The sequence below is a fragment of the Alternaria rosae genome (assembly GCF_020736505.1).
Source record: "Alternaria rosae strain MPI-PUGE-AT-0040 chromosome Unknown BKA58scaffold_8, whole genome shotgun sequence".
Taxonomy (NCBI): Eukaryota; Fungi; Ascomycota; class Dothideomycetes; order Pleosporales; family Pleosporaceae; genus Alternaria; species Alternaria rosae.
In genome coordinates this window covers 339270-357356 of record NW_025763577.1, presented here as the reverse complement: position 1 = coordinate 357356, position 18087 = coordinate 339270, and the positions used below count along the sequence as shown (strand labels likewise).

At 29.4% G+C, this 18087-nt stretch overlaps 1 protein-coding gene across 1 annotated transcript; it reads left to right on the top strand.

Annotated features, from left to right (window-relative positions):
• Positions 1–17089: 17089 nt before the first annotated feature.
• On the top strand, positions 17090–18037 carry BKA58DRAFT_413220 (GPR1/FUN34/yaaH family-domain-containing protein; the record flags this gene model as incomplete). The annotated part of the gene is made up of 3 exons (XM_046172407.1): positions 17090–17447; positions 17502–17658; positions 17713–18037. 3 exons carry the CDS (start codon positions 17090–17092, stop codon positions 18035–18037), a joined length of 840 nt encoding a protein of 279 aa, XP_046022423.1.
• Between the last annotated feature and the right edge of the window lie 50 nt (positions 18038–18087).

Sequence of the window (18087 nt, the reverse complement as noted above, 5' to 3'; positions counted from 1 at the left end):
CTTTAGACCTATAGCTTACCTATTGCTACCTCTAAGCCTATCTCTAAGTCTACTAGAAACGCCTCTATTACTATTACGCCTATAAGTACGTTGTTGTTAAAGTACTAGATCTATAGTAAACGTTACTAAGAGAGAGTTTTATTAATACCTATAGCTATATATAGCGTATATAAGGTGTTTAGGAAATATACCTGTATTAAGATTACTACATAGAGTTACTAACTGCGTTTTGTTGCCCTGCTCTGCATTAACACTCTACCGTAATAAACTTATTTCTCTAGTAGGTCTATCTATATAAACGCTCTTTTTATATGTTTATATACTTCTTGCACTACTTTAGTAGGTACGTAGTTAAGGCCTTTAGCCTATAAATCTCTATAGCTAGTAATCTTGTGTCTTATATACGTATTTAAATAGTACATATTAATAGTGCTATAGAATATCTTAGTATTATGTTATTGCAATTATATTGTTACAGAGAGTTGCTATTATTGCGCGTAGGTAATAAGATAGTAGGGCGCTAAGGTATAGAAGAGCGCCTAGATTTTAGCTAGCTTAGTAGTTAACCTAAAATCTATGTAATAGCTAGCTCTATAGCTATTTACTATTCTAATACTATTAATACTAATATTATTCTCTTTTAAAAGATTACGTAATTAATTGCGAATACTACCTTATTCGATTAAGTTAGATACTATTATTCTGCGTACTTTCTAGCTTAGAAGCGCTATTGCGATATAGTTAGGCTAGCTCTTAATAAGCTCTCTAAGCTCTAGGTTAGAAAGTATATTAGAGAACTTAACTACTTTCTTCTTGTAGTCTTGTATTAGATGCTTAGGATTAGCTAATATACTTTATCTATATATATATTCTTAGGTAGATGCATAACTGTAAATAGCGTATTAGGAGCTTGTAGGTAGAATAGCTCTTTAACCTAGCTATCTTTCTAGCGTATAATAGTGTCTAAAACCTAAGAATTAGAAACTTAGTTATTAATATTATCTCTTAGTAGCTAAGAGCTCTAAAATTACTTAGATAGTTACTCTCTCTTCCTTATATAGCTATTACAAATATAATTTAGGTTCTAGAGAATGCTTCTCTCTAAGCGCCTACTAATAGCATTACTCTTAGCGCTATAGAGAAAGGTACTATTCTCTTCTCTAAGAATAATACTATTTATATTAATATTATTAAGAGTCTTAATATTCTCAGAGTACTCTACTTCTTCTTAAAGTTAGAGGAACTACTAGTAAATATCTTAAAACTTCTAGTAATAGCCTAAGTACGTAGCTATATTAGCTATTCCTACTTATTTAGAATGCCTAGAGCAAGAGTTCTACTTAAACTTCTCTAGAATTATATTAGAAGTAGGTTATTATATTATGTTGTTAGTAATATTAAAGTACTCTTAAATTTTAGACTTAAGCTACTCTAGCTATATTATTAATAGTCAAGTTCTTAGAATTAGATTAAAACGCTTATGCGGTAGACTAAAGTAGTAGGTTCTAATCTTATAATTATTATTTTAATAGTAGCTAGCCTAACCTAGGTTATAAAGATTATTATAGAGCTTATAGTTAATAATCTTCTAGCCTTCTATATTATATATATAATAAGTATTAGAATACTCTACTTAGCTAAATATTACGCTTCCCTCTCTAAGAGTAGTGTTTCTAGGGGCCTTAGTAATAAAAGAACTATTATTTCTTTTTATTAGTAGCTTCTTATTAACTATACGCCTAATAAAGTAGAGAGTATTAGTAGGCTTCTTAAATATATAGCTAGTTAAAGAAAGGTGTATAAAGTACTCTACTAATGCTATATTAAGCTTTATATTCTTTAGTATTATGATAAGATTCTCTACCTCTAGGTTAACCTCTAGAGATACTATATTTAGTTACTCTTTCTAACTCTTAAAGTCTACTATTATATTCTTTACTTTATTAGAGTTAAAATTAGCTCGCTTATTAGTAAGTATAATACGCCTTATCTCTGCGTTTATACTATCTTAATTCTAAGTGTGTATCTTATTAATTCTATTAGTCTTCTTATAGTGTGCCTTTAAGAAGTAATAGATTTTATCTATATTATACTTAGTCTAGTTATCTCTCTTAAGGGCATCTAGTATTATAAATATAATAGACTCTTTATTATATTTTAGAAGACTATAGAAGAAGAGGATATCTAGCCTCTTATAAGAGACTTGCTTGCTAGCAATGTAAGTATTAGATATTATTATAAAATAAGTATAATACTCTATAAGACTAGATAGATTGCGTATACACTTCTAAATAAAGGCCTATAAGTATAAGCGCTTACCTATTTTAATAGTAGTATCTTTATTAGCCTAGTAGTCTTTTATAGAAGACTTAAGCTTACTCTAGTCTTTATCTTAGTAGCTAGCTAGCTACTTAATAATATAAAAAAGAGAATAGTCTTTATTACTAATATAGTCTAGAAGAATAGAGAGTCTTATTTAGTTAGAGAGGCCTCTATTATTAGCTTGTTAGTTATAGTCTTTAAGGAACTTAGTAACATCTTTACTAGTAAAGACTAAAGTAGTGTGTCTAGGTTAAACTATTAAGACTATACTATTAGTTGCTATTACTAATAACAGCGTGCTTTCTATTTCTATAATTATTTTAGGTATTAGGGTCTTAGGTGTTAAAGAAGTAGAAGAATTAGTAGATAAATGTTTAGGCGAAGAGATTGCTAGATCTCTTAATGCTTTGCGCTTCTTCTATTTCTTTCTTAGCTGTCGCAATTCTAAATAACTTATAAAGAAGCTAATATTTCTTTATTAAAATAGACTATTTCTAAATTCTAAATACCTCTCTCTTTAAAAGTCCCTATCTAAATACTTGTCTCTCTTTTTTCTTTTTAGAGGAGTCTCTAATCTCTCTTTTCTTAGCACTACTTAGTACTTTCTATACTAATATACTCTATTAGGTTATTAGTTCTATTTAACCTATAGTTCTATACTATTATGCGTACTAAGTATACTATTATAGTGTTATGCTAACCTAGTTGGCCTAGTATTTTATTATAATTTTAATCTATAATCCTAGGTATTAGTTAAAACAGCTCTTCTTATTAATTCTAATTAGTTGTTATCTCTAAGTAATTATCTTATCTATTATTACTTAGAGAGGAAAGAAAGGTTAGCCTAAACGTAACTATTGCTATAGTTTAAACTAACCTAAAAGGAAGAGATAAGTCTGCACTTATAGTGTTATTAGAAGTTGTCTTTGCTATATATATTATATTAATGCATGCTAACTACCTTCTATACTACGTAGTAGAGTATATTTCTATAAGCTTTACTATTTGTATAGGTGTTAGAGGATATAAAGATGCACTACTATAAGTATATAAAGTAGTTAGTATAAGTAGTAAGGTATATAGACGTTATTTTAGTAGGAAGAGATTCTATTCTAGAGAGATTCTTTAGTCTAAAGTACTATATAAGTGTCTAGTGTCTAAAAAGCTATTCTTGTCTTAAGGAAAAAGATAATCCTCTAATACTATTACCTTTTCTTGTGTTCTTATTTGTTAAAGTTCTTGTTCTTAGCAATCTTTAGATAATCAAATAGCCGATTCACACTAAGAAACCCTGTGCACTAGCACACTATAAGTAGATCTATATTACCTTTTAAGAACTTTCTCTTAATATCTACTAAAATATTTTTAGCCTAAAGTTATTAACCTAGACCTAATACTTAACCTTATAGGTTTTATAGAGTACTCCACTATAGTATTAATTACTTATCTAGGTAGACCTATTCTTTATTAATAAATGCTCTTAGCGTAGAGTAATTGTTTTTATAGTAGTTAGGCTTATTATATACTTAGTAGTTTATAGCTATTCTATAAGTCTATCTACTCTTTCTATTCTAGCTATAACTAGAGGTAGCGCTCTAAAATTCCTACGCGTTATTTTAATACGCCTAATTAGCGTTCTCTTAGTATTCTCTATATTGCTAGAGCGGTTAGTAGTATTAGTTACCTAGCTAGGCTTATTATTAATCTTATAGCAAATACGCCTATAGTTAGTTTACTTAATTATTAGCTCTATAATTTACCTTACTACGCACTTTGCTATTACTTCTAAGTTCTATTTCCTAGTGTGTCTACTAAACTTTCTAAGGCTCTATCTCTAAACTACCTTAATTAATCTTTAAGTCTAGCATTTTGTTAACTAAATCATCTACTTTAGAATTAGTAGTAGCCTTTCTTAGAGATAATTAGGTTAACTAGTGCCTAAAAAGTTTATCTTAGAGTAGAATATTAAGTCTAGGTAGCTAGAAGACCTAGGCATAGTTCTCTAGAGTAGCTAGCGCTAGCTGTTAAGGCTATTAAAGAGCTATTAGTTATAGTAAGTTAAATTTAATCTCTAGAGCAATTTCTTTAACTACTTTAGATAGGTTAAGTATATAAGCTTTCTCTTCTACTTCTAAACGCGTAATTAGATAGTCTCTAATTTTAGTATAGCTATATAATTTTAGGTTATTAGTTTATAAGCTAAATTCACTAAGTACCTTTATAGCTTATTTAAAAGGTAATTCTTTAACTGAATAAAATCTATAATAATCTTTCTTAATAGTTAATACCTCTATATAGCGTTTACTACAAATTTAGAATTCTTAACAGTACTTTTTAATATTTAGGTTAGACCTAGCTTAGTACTAAAGTAGCTAATATTTAAAGTACTTTATACAAGCTTTCTATAAATTCTTATTATTAGTATTAAAAGTTTCTTTTACGTATCTCTAAAAAATTCCTAGAAGCTTATAACTATAGCGTTAGCGTACTTATTTAAGGCCTAAAAAATTACTCTCTACTTTAGCTTATAGTAAGCTAAAAGGTATTTATTCTTTATTTTATTTATAAATTTATAATACTTTACTACATTTTTGAAACGTTCTAAAACTATAGTAATATTAGTTCTATTAAATACTAGAGCTATTTTAGATAGGTAGAGTAGTAGCTAAATTATGTATTCTAGTAGATAATTGCCTAGTTACTATACAGAAAGAGCTATTGATTAAAGAAGTTTTATTATATTATTATTCTAGAGTTGTAACTAGAGCTATATATAGGTACCTAAGGCTTCTAAAATAGCTTTAGGTGTGTTAATACTCTCTAATAGTAATATAGTAGTAATAGTAGGTTTAATTAGTCTTGTTCTAACTAGTGGAGATAGTTATTTCGTAATTCAGGCTGTTAGAGGTACTTTAGCAATTAACTTAAATTACTTACTTACTTTAACCTTTCTTATTTAGTTATTACTTATTTACGTAACTTAGTAGACTAATATCATAAATAGTATAATAGCTAGAGTAAATATTAAGCGTATAAGTAATATTGTCTATTATTAACTACTTACTTTCTATTAAAGTAAGATGTTCTTTGTTAGAAGAGCTATTGCGCGTTATTTTATACATTGTAATAGTAGCTCTAAGCTACTCTACTATTTAACTTTTTTCTTACTAACTAAGTACGTAATAACCTTTATTATATTAGCTCTTTCTTCTTTGCTAAGGCTACCTTGTAGAGCTTTCTCTAGGAAGTATATCTATATACTTTCTACTATGTTATTTTCTATCTATACTATTATCTAAAAAGTAATTAGTCTCTACTTAACTTCTCTTCTACTACGTTACACCTTATAACGTAGTGTTGTTGTAGCTATACTATTTGTTAGCCCACTTATTATTCTTTATAGCCTTAGTGTTCTCTTTATTAGAGGTCTTTTAGTATGCCTACTTTCTAAGTGTCTTTGCTAGCTAGCTCTAGTAGTTACTTCTACGCGTCTCTTTGTTATAGTATTCTACCTATTATCTTATATTCTCTACTTTCTATACTTGCCTATTATATTATATTATATCATATTCTAGTTCTGCTCTTATGTTCTATCTAAGGCTTAGTAAACTATTGTTCTATCTAGCCTTTAGAGTAATTGTATACGTAATAGTATTACGCAGCCTTTCTAAGGCTAGAAGACTATATAGATTAAGGTTTAGTTAGTTACTATATATAGTAGAGTAATTTATACTACCTTTATTAGAATAGGTACTTAATATAGAGTTAGTTGTATTTTTATGTATATTATTAGTGTCTCTACGTCTAAACACTGTTTAGACTATACTTATGTTTTCTATACTAACCTCTAAGCCTATAAGCCTTTCGGCCCGCCTAACTCCTAGTTTTACTACTACACTAGTATAATTCTTAATAGAGGAGCTACTATCTACTTTATTAATAATAAAGCTCTAATAAAGCCGAACTTATTTATTAAGACTTGTAATAAAATTATAGAAGTAAATAGTTAGATTCTCTCTATAATTAGTATTAGTAAGTAAGTGCTAAAGTTTATACTTAGCACTACTAAAGAACTAAGAAAGGCTAATCTTACGCTTATAGAAGTAAAGATTATACTTAGTTTCTATATAAATATAGTCTTAAAAGAGTTTCTTAGACTAGGTAGTATATAGTATATAGAATATAATTAAATAATTAGAATAGAAACGCTAGAGAAATCTAAAATACTTATAACTCTTAAGTGTAGATTTTATCTTCTATTTATTAGATATAAAGCTTCTATCTATTCTACAATCTCTATTATTGTAAATGCTATTGCGTAATTAAGAAGACCTTTACTATATACTAGTAATAAGAATCTCTAGTATTAAAGATTAGACTACTTAGGTAAATAAGCTTTAGAGTCTCTTGTTAAGGCTACCTAGAATATAGAGATTACTAGTACTTAACGTAGCAAATGTAAACACTATACTATAGTCTATACTTACTAAGTAATCTCTTAACGCGCAAGAGAAAAATTGCTGTAACCTTTCTTGAGAATATTATAGAATCTCTTTAACTTTCTAGCTAGCTAGCTCTATAAGTAGTAGGCCTTAATTATAAAAAAAGACTACTTAGAAAAGCTAGATAATTATAATATTAAAGTAAAGATTCTTAATAATATTATAGACGTAATTACAAGCTTTTTAAGAAGAGTAGAGCGCTTCTATTAATAGAGGAGTATAGAAATCTATTAGAATAATAATACTATAGAGAGGTAATATAAAGAAAGAGTACTCTAAAAAGTTGTAATTTTTAAGCTTTATAACTTTAGCACTAGAAGAGCTATAAGAAAATTTTTTGTAAGTTTTAAGAAGTCAAATACTAAATGAATAATATAGACTTGTAAGAGAATTACTTAGTAAGCACCTTTAACGCAATGAATAGAGATAAAAAGAGAGAGAAAAAAAAGAAAATATCAACTCTAATATAACTTTCTAACTAGCGTATAAAAATCTCTAAAAAAAATACAGGTAAAAACAAGCTTATATAAGTGTTACGTAAGCCTACTTTTAACTAGTACTTCTACTTTAATTAAATTTTAAAATTAAGTTAAAGTAAAAGTACGCTAAAAAAGTACGCTAATATTACGTGATAATATACTAGTAGTTTTTTACATAGTTTCTTCTTTCTACTCTAAACATTTTCTTTCTACTCTTAACATTTTCTATCTCTATTATCTTGTAATGTCTTCTAGATATCTAAAAATTAAAGAAAAAGTCTCTACTTTGTTATTAGAGAACTACTCTATTACTTTTATAAGTACTATATTAGAAAAGTCTTCTAAGAGCATTTAGAATACTATTTCTTATTTTAAAAGAAAAATAATATACCTCTACTTACTTTAAGCTCTAAACTAGGCTATTCTTTTAAGATAATAAAAAGAACTAAAAGAGCTATTAATAGAGACTAAACTAGGAGTTCTAAGGAATAAATAGGTATATTATAGAAGATAATAATTTAGATTTTTCTACTAGAAGCCTTGAACGCTTACTAAGAGAAGAAAACTACTCTATTAATACTTCTAAGAAAAAGCAGCTTTTAAACGCTGAAAAAGCTAAAAATCGCCTATTATACGATAAAGAAACTCTAAAAAAGATTAGAAATATAAACTTTAATAAGATTGTGTTTTTAGATAAGTCTACTTTATACCGTAGTTATAGAGCTGTAATAGAGTGTAGAAGAAAACACTATAATAAGAAAGTTAAAAAGAATTTAGTCTCTATAACTAATAGAAGTAAGTTTAAAATTCTAAAATAAGTACTAAGAAATACTTAAGAAAATCTAGAAGTTTTCCAGTATTTAAATATAATAATAGCTCTTATACTAACTAAGATATAGGCTATAATATCTCTATCTCTATTCAAAAAGCAATTTAGATTAGTAGTAGATCTAAGCTAGTAGTAATTAGAAGGTCTAAAATTACTGCTAGCTTTACTAATACTAGGTATATTAATAAAGTTCTATTACCTATAGTAAAACCTACTATTAAGAGAAGTAAGCTAAGTAACCTTTATATTTACCTTAAAAAGACTATAGCTTCATAGTCTATTACTATTTTTTGAATTTGTTTCTATTTTAGTAAAACTATTATAGTATTCTATCTAAGGTAGTAACTTTAGTAAGATAACGCTAAAATATATAAAACTAAAGAAGTTTTATCTTAGTTTTCTAGAAATAAAGTTTCTCTCTTAAAGTATGCTAGCTATAGCTCTAGTTTAAATTTTTAAGAAAATGTTCAAAGCCTATTAAAAATTACTCTAAATAAAAGGCCTAGTGCCTCTTTAGGCTTAGGTACTAGTAAGAAGAGCATAAAAGCTTTTATTAAGGCTATTCTAGAAGAGTAGAATTTAATACTATAAGAGGCTATAGATAATTATATATTATCTTTACCTGAAAAATATAAGGTAGTATTAGACGCTCAGAGGTAGTATACTAAGTACTAGCTAGCTAGTACAATCTACTAAGATTTTAAAGCTTAGAAAGAAGCTTTTCTTTATAATTTATAATTCTCTTAATTGAAAATTCCACTTTTCTTGTATATAGCAACTATGTATACTAAGAATAATATACTAAGTTTTTAGAGATTTTGATACTACTATTAAAAAGTTATATTTAATTTTTGGTAGGTTTTCTATTACTTTACTTTCTCTTAGCTAGTTGCCTACTATAGTGCCTATTTATAAAGTAGTTTCTAAAAACGTATTATTAGGTATGTTTTTATTTTTCTAAAATTTTAGAAATTTAGTTAACGTGCCCTACCACTAAATAGCGCACACTACTAAAATAGCGCACCTCTACATAAAACTATCTTTGCACATTAATAATACTCTACTATAATATGTAATAAAAGCATATAATAGCTAAAATTAATCTTCTACCTCTACTACATCTTTCTTATATATGCGCTTATTATATTCTGCTTTGCTATAGTTCTTGCAGCGTTAAATACCTCTTGTACTACTACTTACGCGCACTCTCTTCTAACGCCTCTCTACCTCTAACTAAATCTTAACATCTTTTTACTTAACTATATTCTCTACCTCTGTCTAAGATAGAGTTTCTTTCTTCTAGATCTACTTTTTCTTGCGCTTTCTACATTTAGACGCTGCCTAGTTTACCTTCTTAAGATTAGCTATTTTAGCTTTAAGCAACGCATATACGTAAACTTTTAAAGTTAACCTTTTTCTAAACCTATAAGACTATCTTAATAATAGAATTAGGTAAGAAACTCTTATAGTCTCTTATCCTCTTTAGAATTAGCGTTGTTTAAGCTTTAATCTCCTAGGCGTTGCTTAGTATTCTAGGTTACTAAGAGGTAGGCTCTTATATAGATAGAGTTAGCGTATAAGGCTTTACTTTAAGCTTAGATAACACTACCTCTAGATTATATAGGACTAAGCTAGTTGCTCTAAAGCTTAATACAATATTATCTCTTAAAAATGCTTTATTAAATACTAGCCTAATAGTAGCTAGAAAGGCCTTTTTATTAATGTAGTAAATATAACTATCTACTAAGCCTCTAAGTTCCTTCTTATACGCCTACTTTAGTAGAGTAAAATAACTTATATTAAGTAGCTATAGAATATATAATAAGTAGAAAGGTATATAGACTATAATAATCTTATTCTCTTCGCAAAGATCTTAGAAGGCGAGGAACTAGTAGCTCTTATAGCTATTAAGGACTAGTAGCTAGTAATTACTAACTATCCTTGCCTTTGTGTGCTAGATAAAGTGCTGTAACTAAGTAAGACTAAGCTTATTTATTATCTAGCTGTTATTACTAACACCTATCCTCTAATCCTTTAAGTTGTTATAATACTAGGCCTAGTCGTAGTGCTTTGCTTTAAGAATAAGAAAAAGTAGAATTAGCTACTCTATTGCGTTAATGCTAGCAATTAACGTTACCTACTTACAATTGCTAGGTTAAACTCTAAGTAGCTTAAGGCGTCTCTTAGAGGCTGTTACTACTTTAATAGACTCTCTAACGCCTATCTAGAAGCTAGTCTTATTAAAATTATAGACGTCTTTGTCTAGAATTCTATACTTAGCCTTAATATTATATACAAGATTAAACTAGAGCCTAATAATAGCTAGGTTACTATATAGAACTCTTTAGTAATCCTGCTATTTTATTACCTAAGATTTAATCTTAGGTCTTTAGCGTATAAGCCTATAAGTCTAGTTTTCTCTAACCTAGCTACTACTACGTATAGCTAGTAGTTAGTTAGCTATTTCTTATACGTAGCTAAGCGTAGAGGTAAATTCTTGCGCGTTAAGCTTCCTAATAAACTATATAATTGTCTCCTCTTTATGCTTCTGTAGCTTTAATATATTATAGTAAGTATTATAATTAGAAGCTAGTTTAGCGCGTTGCCTTTAAAGAGTAGTTTTAGGCATATTGTACACAGCTATAGCACGTTATAGGCTTAATAACGCGTTAGATTTTATAGCCTAAATAGCAAGAATAATTCTATCTGTCTAAGAACGTAATTTAAGATTAGGTTGTTATAGCATTGTAGAGATAGTAGAAAGTAGTGTAGTCTTAGTATAGTGCGCCATTTTAGTGGTGTGCGCTATTTAGTAGTAGAGCACGTTAATAGCTTTTTTAGTGCTAAAGTTATAAAGCTTTAAAAATTATAACTTTTTAGATTACTTTTTCCTTATATTACCTCTCTATAGCTTCTAATATAGACTTTTATATATAGGCCTTAATTATTACTCTAGATTCTTCTTTTAGAGGCAAGTGAGTAAGCTAGAATAGCGCTATTATAGGTATCTCTCTACGTATAATTAATACTATTTATAGCTAAGCCTACTAGTAAGGCTTTAAGCTAACTAAACTTATAATAAAGCTTTACTCTAAATATCTTAAAGATACTCTACGTGTAGGCTATTTATATAAGTAAGAGATTATTTAAGAAGCTACTATTTAGAAAGTACACTTTAATTAATGTAGATAAGAGAAGAGCTATACTAATATAGCTAGTATTCTTAGTCTTTAAGGCTATAATGTTTTATCTATAATAGTTTAAAGAGTTCTTAAAGTAGTAAAATATAATAAGATAAAGCTAATAAGAAAGCCTAAGTTAATAGAGAAAATAGAATAAGAAAAACTTAACTACTATCTTACTTATAAGAGCTAGACGCTTAAGAGTTAGAAGAATATTATCTAGTTAGATAAGACCTTTATTATACTTGATTACTACTATAGTAGCTATTAAGTATAGAGAAAAGTAGATAAAGCGTTTATAGAATTAGTTATTTAAGAAAGATAGAAAGGCTTAATAGAGTTTATATTCTAGAGCCACTTCTTATATAATTTTAAAGATTCTCTTTATATATAGAGACCTAAGATAGTTTTCTAAAAGAAAGAAGTAGCTCTTAAGATTAATAGAATAGATAAGATCTTAGAGCTAATTTTAAAAGAGAATTAAAAGCTCTTAATAAGTAAAAAGAGAATAGTTCTAAGAAATAAACTAGGCAAACTTTCTTAATAAAGATAAAATAAGTAGAATAGAAAGCTTACTTATAGTTATAATAAAGATAGTATTAATTAGTAGTATTATTAATCTCAAGTTCTTTTTCTAATACTTCTTCTCTTTACAAAAGAGTATATAAATAAGAGACTAGATACTATTATTTTAGAGAATAAGGCTCTCTCTTATACTTATTACGCTTAGTATTATATACATATATAAGAGAGAGTAGAGAAGCTCTTTTAGTATAGTTATTTACCCAATCTTAACGCTATTAAGCTAGCCTAGCTATAGTTAAAGAGAAGAATAACAAAGAAAGAAGCTCTAAAAAACAAAAATAAGACTAACTAAGTATAGAAGTAGGCCTAGAATAATCTTCTATAGTTATAGATCTAAGCTTAGATAGAGAGAATTTCTATCTCCGTTTAAAGGATTATTAAACTTAGTAGTAGAAATAAGTATAAGAAAGGTAGAGGTTTGCTAAAAGAGTATTAAGACTTTGCTATCTATATTTTAGTAGTATTTTAGTTATATTTAAGATACCTCTATTAGTAAGAACTTTTGAAAGCAATCTCTATATATTATATAGATATAGTAAAGAACTTTTAGCTTCTACTTTTTATTAAAGTCTTCTAAAGTAATCTTAATAAATTCTTTCTTCTAAGCTATTATTAAAACTTATATATTTAGAAGTTTCTTCTTAAGATACTAAAGTTACTAAAACTTTACTTTTATAAAGGCCTACTTAGTAGCTAAGAGCTCTAATCTCTATTTTATAAGTACTATACCTACTAAAAGATAATAATTATTAATATAGCGTTACTAAATAGCTTATTTAGAAATTTCATACTATTAATATTAAAGTTAGTGCTATAAGTATAGCTAATTTAGCTGCTAGCGTACTTTAGCCTAACTCTTCTATTATAAATAACCTTCTCTAGTATATTACTCAGACTATAGTAGTAGTTATTTACTATTTTCTAAGTAGTAAGCTATAACTTACGCTTAAAGTATATATACTTAAGTATTAAATAGAACTTATAGATTGTATTAATTATATTATAATTAGAATTACCTTTTGAATTAGTATTAGAATTAGCTTTAGCACTAAAAATATAAGATAAAGAGAAGTATTTCTAGTATAAGAGAGAGGTTTTATACTTTTATAGCTACGCTTTTCTAACTCTAGACTAAACTCTTATAGAAATCTCTATACTTATAGTACTATAGTTTAACACTATCTTTAACTATAGTTAACTTACGTAGTACTATAGTCTACTCTTAAAGTAGCACTACTATAGTCTAATACTACCTCTACTATAGTTACTTACTAAGTTCTATAGCTAATAGAAAAGGTTCTATTTAATACTATACTATATTTCTATTTTTAGCTTTTCTACTAATAAGAGCTACTTATTATTACTATTAGTACTTACCTCTATAGCTTAGAAAGCTTATCTCTATATTAACTTTTAGATAAAGAATATTTTAATATCTAAATAGCTTTTTAGACTTATAGCCTACTTACTACTACTTTTAAGTCTACTTTTAATTTACTAGAAACGCTTTTATTACTATTTCGCTTATAAGTATATTATTATTAAAGTACTAGATTTATAGTAAATAATATTAAAAAAGAGTTCTATTAATACTTATAGCTATATATAGTAAATATAGAGTATTAAGATAATATATCTATAATAAGATTACTATATAGAGTTACTAACTACGTTTTGTTACTCTACTCTACATTAACACTCTACTATAATAAAGTAGAACTAGTTTTCTACAACTTTAGAATTCTTATAGAGAGCTTAAACATAGTTATTCTTTTAATTACGCTTAACTTTAAGCTTTAAATAGCTCTTTATAAAGTTTATAGCCTATCTCTTACTTACTAAGTTATAGTTATAGATCTAGAGTAAATTATTAGCTATCTTCTTTATATTAGTAATCTAAGGTATGTATTCTTACTCTAATATCTTTAAAATATATTAGATAATAGCTACCTTATTTAAATTTTTAAAAAGCTATTAATTAAAACATACTATTATATTAGTAAAATATTCTAGTGTTATATTATCTTAGTATTCTTTCTAGAACGTTATAGGCTTTAGTAGTATAATTTATAGTAAGTATTATATCTTACTAAAGATCTTGAATTATTTGCTATATTTAAGATTCTTTCTAGTCTAATAGTATATTATTATATTAAGGTATTATAAGATAGGTAGAGTTTAGATTTAGTCTTAGTAAAAGCTAGCTATCTACTTATTCTAGCTACTTGCTTATTACCTACGCTACCTAAAGTAATATAAGATAATTAGACTTCTATACTATATAATACAATCTCTACTTGTAGAAGCGTAATAGTAATAAAGAGATACTATTATATTAACTACTAACGTACTTTACAAGCATATAGACTACCTAAGTATATAGACTACTTTTGCTAAGACTCTACTAAAACTAAGACTGTACACAATAGTATAGAACTATACAGAACTATAATTAGAAATTATAATAGACTATTCTACTTAGAATCTACTACTACATCTTGCTTATAGGTGCGCATATTATGTCCTATCTCGCCGCAGCGTCTATAGCGTTTTTACAACAGCTTGCCTACTTTAACGCGCGCTCTCTTCTTTACTTTCTTTTTATTACTACGCGCTCTAAACTCTTTAAGAGTAGTTAGTTAAAGACCTTTCTTAACTATAAGAGCTCTCTCTTTATACACTTACTTTCTTTTATATAATTTATATTGCGTAGCTACTTTATTAGCTACTTAAAGCGTAGTATTCTTCTATTACGCTAATATAAGCTTATGCGTAATTACTACTACGCCTTTTACTATCTTTTTAAAGGCCTTAACTATTAAAGTTAGTAAGCTATCTATATACCTTTAAATTCTTATCTTAACTAACGTTAATTACAACTCTAGTTCTAGAGTATTACTTAGTGTTTGCAACTACTAGAGACTATTCTTAATAGTAGGTAATAGTAGTATACGTAGGCAGACATTAAGCGTTAATATAACAGCCTCTAGATTAAATAAGACTAAACTAGCGCCTTAAAAGCCTTCTAAGATATTACTCTTTATAATAGCTACTTTGTAAGTAGTAATAAAGTATAGTAAGAATAAGGTTTTGTTAATATAGTTAATATAGTTACGTATTAGATTCTTAGCTTAGCACCTATATACCTACTTTAATAGCGCAAAATAACTAATATTAAGAGGCTGTAGAAGGTGCGATAAGTAAAAAGGTATATAGAGAGTAATAATCTTATTTTCTCTATAGTACTACTAGAAATTAAGCAAGTTATAGCTCTTATAGCTGTTAGTAATAAGTAAGCGTACTATGCCTAAAGTTTGCTTTTTTATATACGTATTAAAGTGCTTTAACTACTATAAGCTAAGCTTATTTATTATCTAGCTATTCTTAGAGACTCTAATAACCTAATTCTTAGGTAAGTCTTCTTTCTTATACTAGGCTAAGAAGTAGTACTTACTCTAGAAGATAAGAAAAAGTAGAATTATCTACTTTATTGCGTTAATGCCTTAGATAGCTGTAACCTACTTATAGTTACTCTACTATACTATCTTTAGTTGTTCTTAACACTTAGATAATATAATAACTGCTTAAGCTATTATTATATCTATTATAAAGCCTATTTTATTAAAGTTGTAGGTATTTTTATTAAGAATACTATGCTTAGCCTTTATATTCTCTATAAGCTAGAACTAGTCTTGTATAATCTTAGAATTCTTGCAGAGAGCTTAGCTATAGTTATACTTTTAATTAAACTTAACTTAGAGCTCTAATTAGCGCTATATAAAGTTATTTACCTAGTACTTGCTAACTAGCTCTTCCTAACGCTAGGCTAGCAAATAATTAGCTATATTCTTTATAGTAGTAAGCTATAGTAAGAATCCTCGCTTATTAAAGTTAAGTGTACGCTATAGAACTACTATCTCTTCTATTATAGTAAGTCTTATAGCTACTAGCTAATAATTACGTTATAATAGTTTTCTAGTAAGTTGTCTTATAAGTGTACTTTAAGAGATAGTATAGATTGCTATAGTATATTATAGAGTAAGTGTTGCGTCTTATTTAATAGCCTAAAAAGTAAGCTGTATTTAGTTCTTATTAAAGAGCTTTTATACGTTGTTACGTTAAGGCATTACGATAAAAGTATAGTTTTAGTAGAGTCTTAGCAAAAGTAGTCTACATGCTTAGGTAGTCTACATGCTTGTAAAGTACGTTATAGTTCTCTAATACTTAAGCGCGTATAAACGCTAGTTACTTACTAAGTATATAAATTCTATTAATTAGCTAGTTATAGCCTAAGCGCTACACGTATAGGCTTTACCTATGTTTTCTTACTACTTTTATATTCTACTATTGTTTTCTTACATAATATCTTATATTATACTAGATATTATATATAGTTATAATTTACGCTTCTAGTAAGCTCGTAAATACGTACTTATAGTATCTTATAATAATATATCTCTTTTATCTAAAGTCTTTTTTATGTTATCTAGTTAAGGCATTTTTTTTATACTTAAAGTTTAGTTAGGTCTTAGCAAAAAGCTTCTACTTGCTTTAAAGTTCTACTCGCTTATTACCTGCGTTAAGTCTATTTACAAATTAATAGAAAGAGAACCTCTACTTCTTAGTATAAACTAATACGTATATAGTAAACTGTCTAGGCGATCTGTGAGCTGTAAGCCGCAACCTGCAACACAGATCCCTAGCTACCTTTTGCGACAGGGCGTTGGTTGTGATGTCATGCGCGGCCCGTTACCTCTTCTCTGCCTAGCGCCCCGTTGCCGAGTCCGCGGAACGTAATGCTTCGCACCACTTGACAAGGCTTAATCTGCCGTTCTGCCTACCGCCGACCAACCAGCGCAACCTAGGCTCTCGGATTGCGACGGACATGGCACTGCGACCCGTCTTCTGCTCAGCCGTTGCAGTAAATGTGGAGGTAGATGCGGAGAAACCTGGGGACACACTGCCAGGCGCGAGCGACATGCCTCGGTTTGTTCGAGACATGACGACGGCAAGGGGTGAAAGCTGAGCCGTGTGCCGTCTCTCGTCAATCACAGCCATCTCTGTATTTCGATATAGCCATCATGCCGCTGCTTGGGAGTGCGTCGTCTCCAATTTGCTCTCACAGCCAACTTTTACCTCCGTTTAAATCTACGACTTCACGACCATCTAAACGGAAAGCCACCTTCTATCATGTCAGAGACCGCAAAGATAGACCACGAGATGACCGAGCATAATGGTGTGAACATTGCAAACAATGGTGCGCCATTGAGTCGCCAGGTCACAGTCGCTCTCTCGCCCGAGCAGTACGAGCGTCTCTTCTTCCAGCCATCCGCACCACGTCGCGGAGATCTCGCAAAGCGGTTTGCGAATCCAACACTCCTTGGACTGATAGGATTCTTGGTTCCATACACTTCGACTATCCTCATATTGTGCGGATTCCAAGGTGCGGTGGCTCCGCAGAGCCTAGTCGGCATCAGCGCCGACTACTACTTCTTTGGAGCACTAGCCATGAACATCGCTGGCATCGCCGAGTTCATTCTCGGTAACAGTACGATTCGCCAGTATTTTCCCGTACTCTTCTGACGTTACTGACTCCTTGCAGCTTTTCCCTTTGCGGTTTTTATCATCTATGGCAGCCATTGGGGCAGCCTCGCATACCAGCAGGACCCAATACACCAAACCACCTCCGCCTTCGGTGAACTCGGAGGAGCGAATGGTGCAGCCTACAATTCGTCTCAAGGGTTTCACAACGTCTCCATGTAAGTAGTCTCGGCCTTCTGCATGCCGTAATATCCCGTCTGATAAGTGTGCAGGGTGCTCGCCAGCTTCGTGTTCTTGATCGGTACACTTCGCGTCAACCTCTTCTTCACGTTTACGTTCTTCGGACTCGTCATGCTATTCGGGTTTATCGCCGCTGCAGATTTCTCTGTCGCTTCCGCCACGACTGAAGCCGATCTTGAACACATTAATACGTTGTTGCGATGCGCAGGAGGATTCGGGTTTTTAGGCTTGATTTCTGGCTGGTACCTTGCCATTCTTACTGCTTGCCAAGCCGTGGGAATCCCATGCCCGCTACCCATCTTCGATTTGAGCAGCAAAGTTTTCCCGGACAAGACCCAGAGTAGCCAAGTCAGTTAAACCAATGGTTAAATGGCTTACAGCCGTTGTATGTGGGACACGGGAAGAAG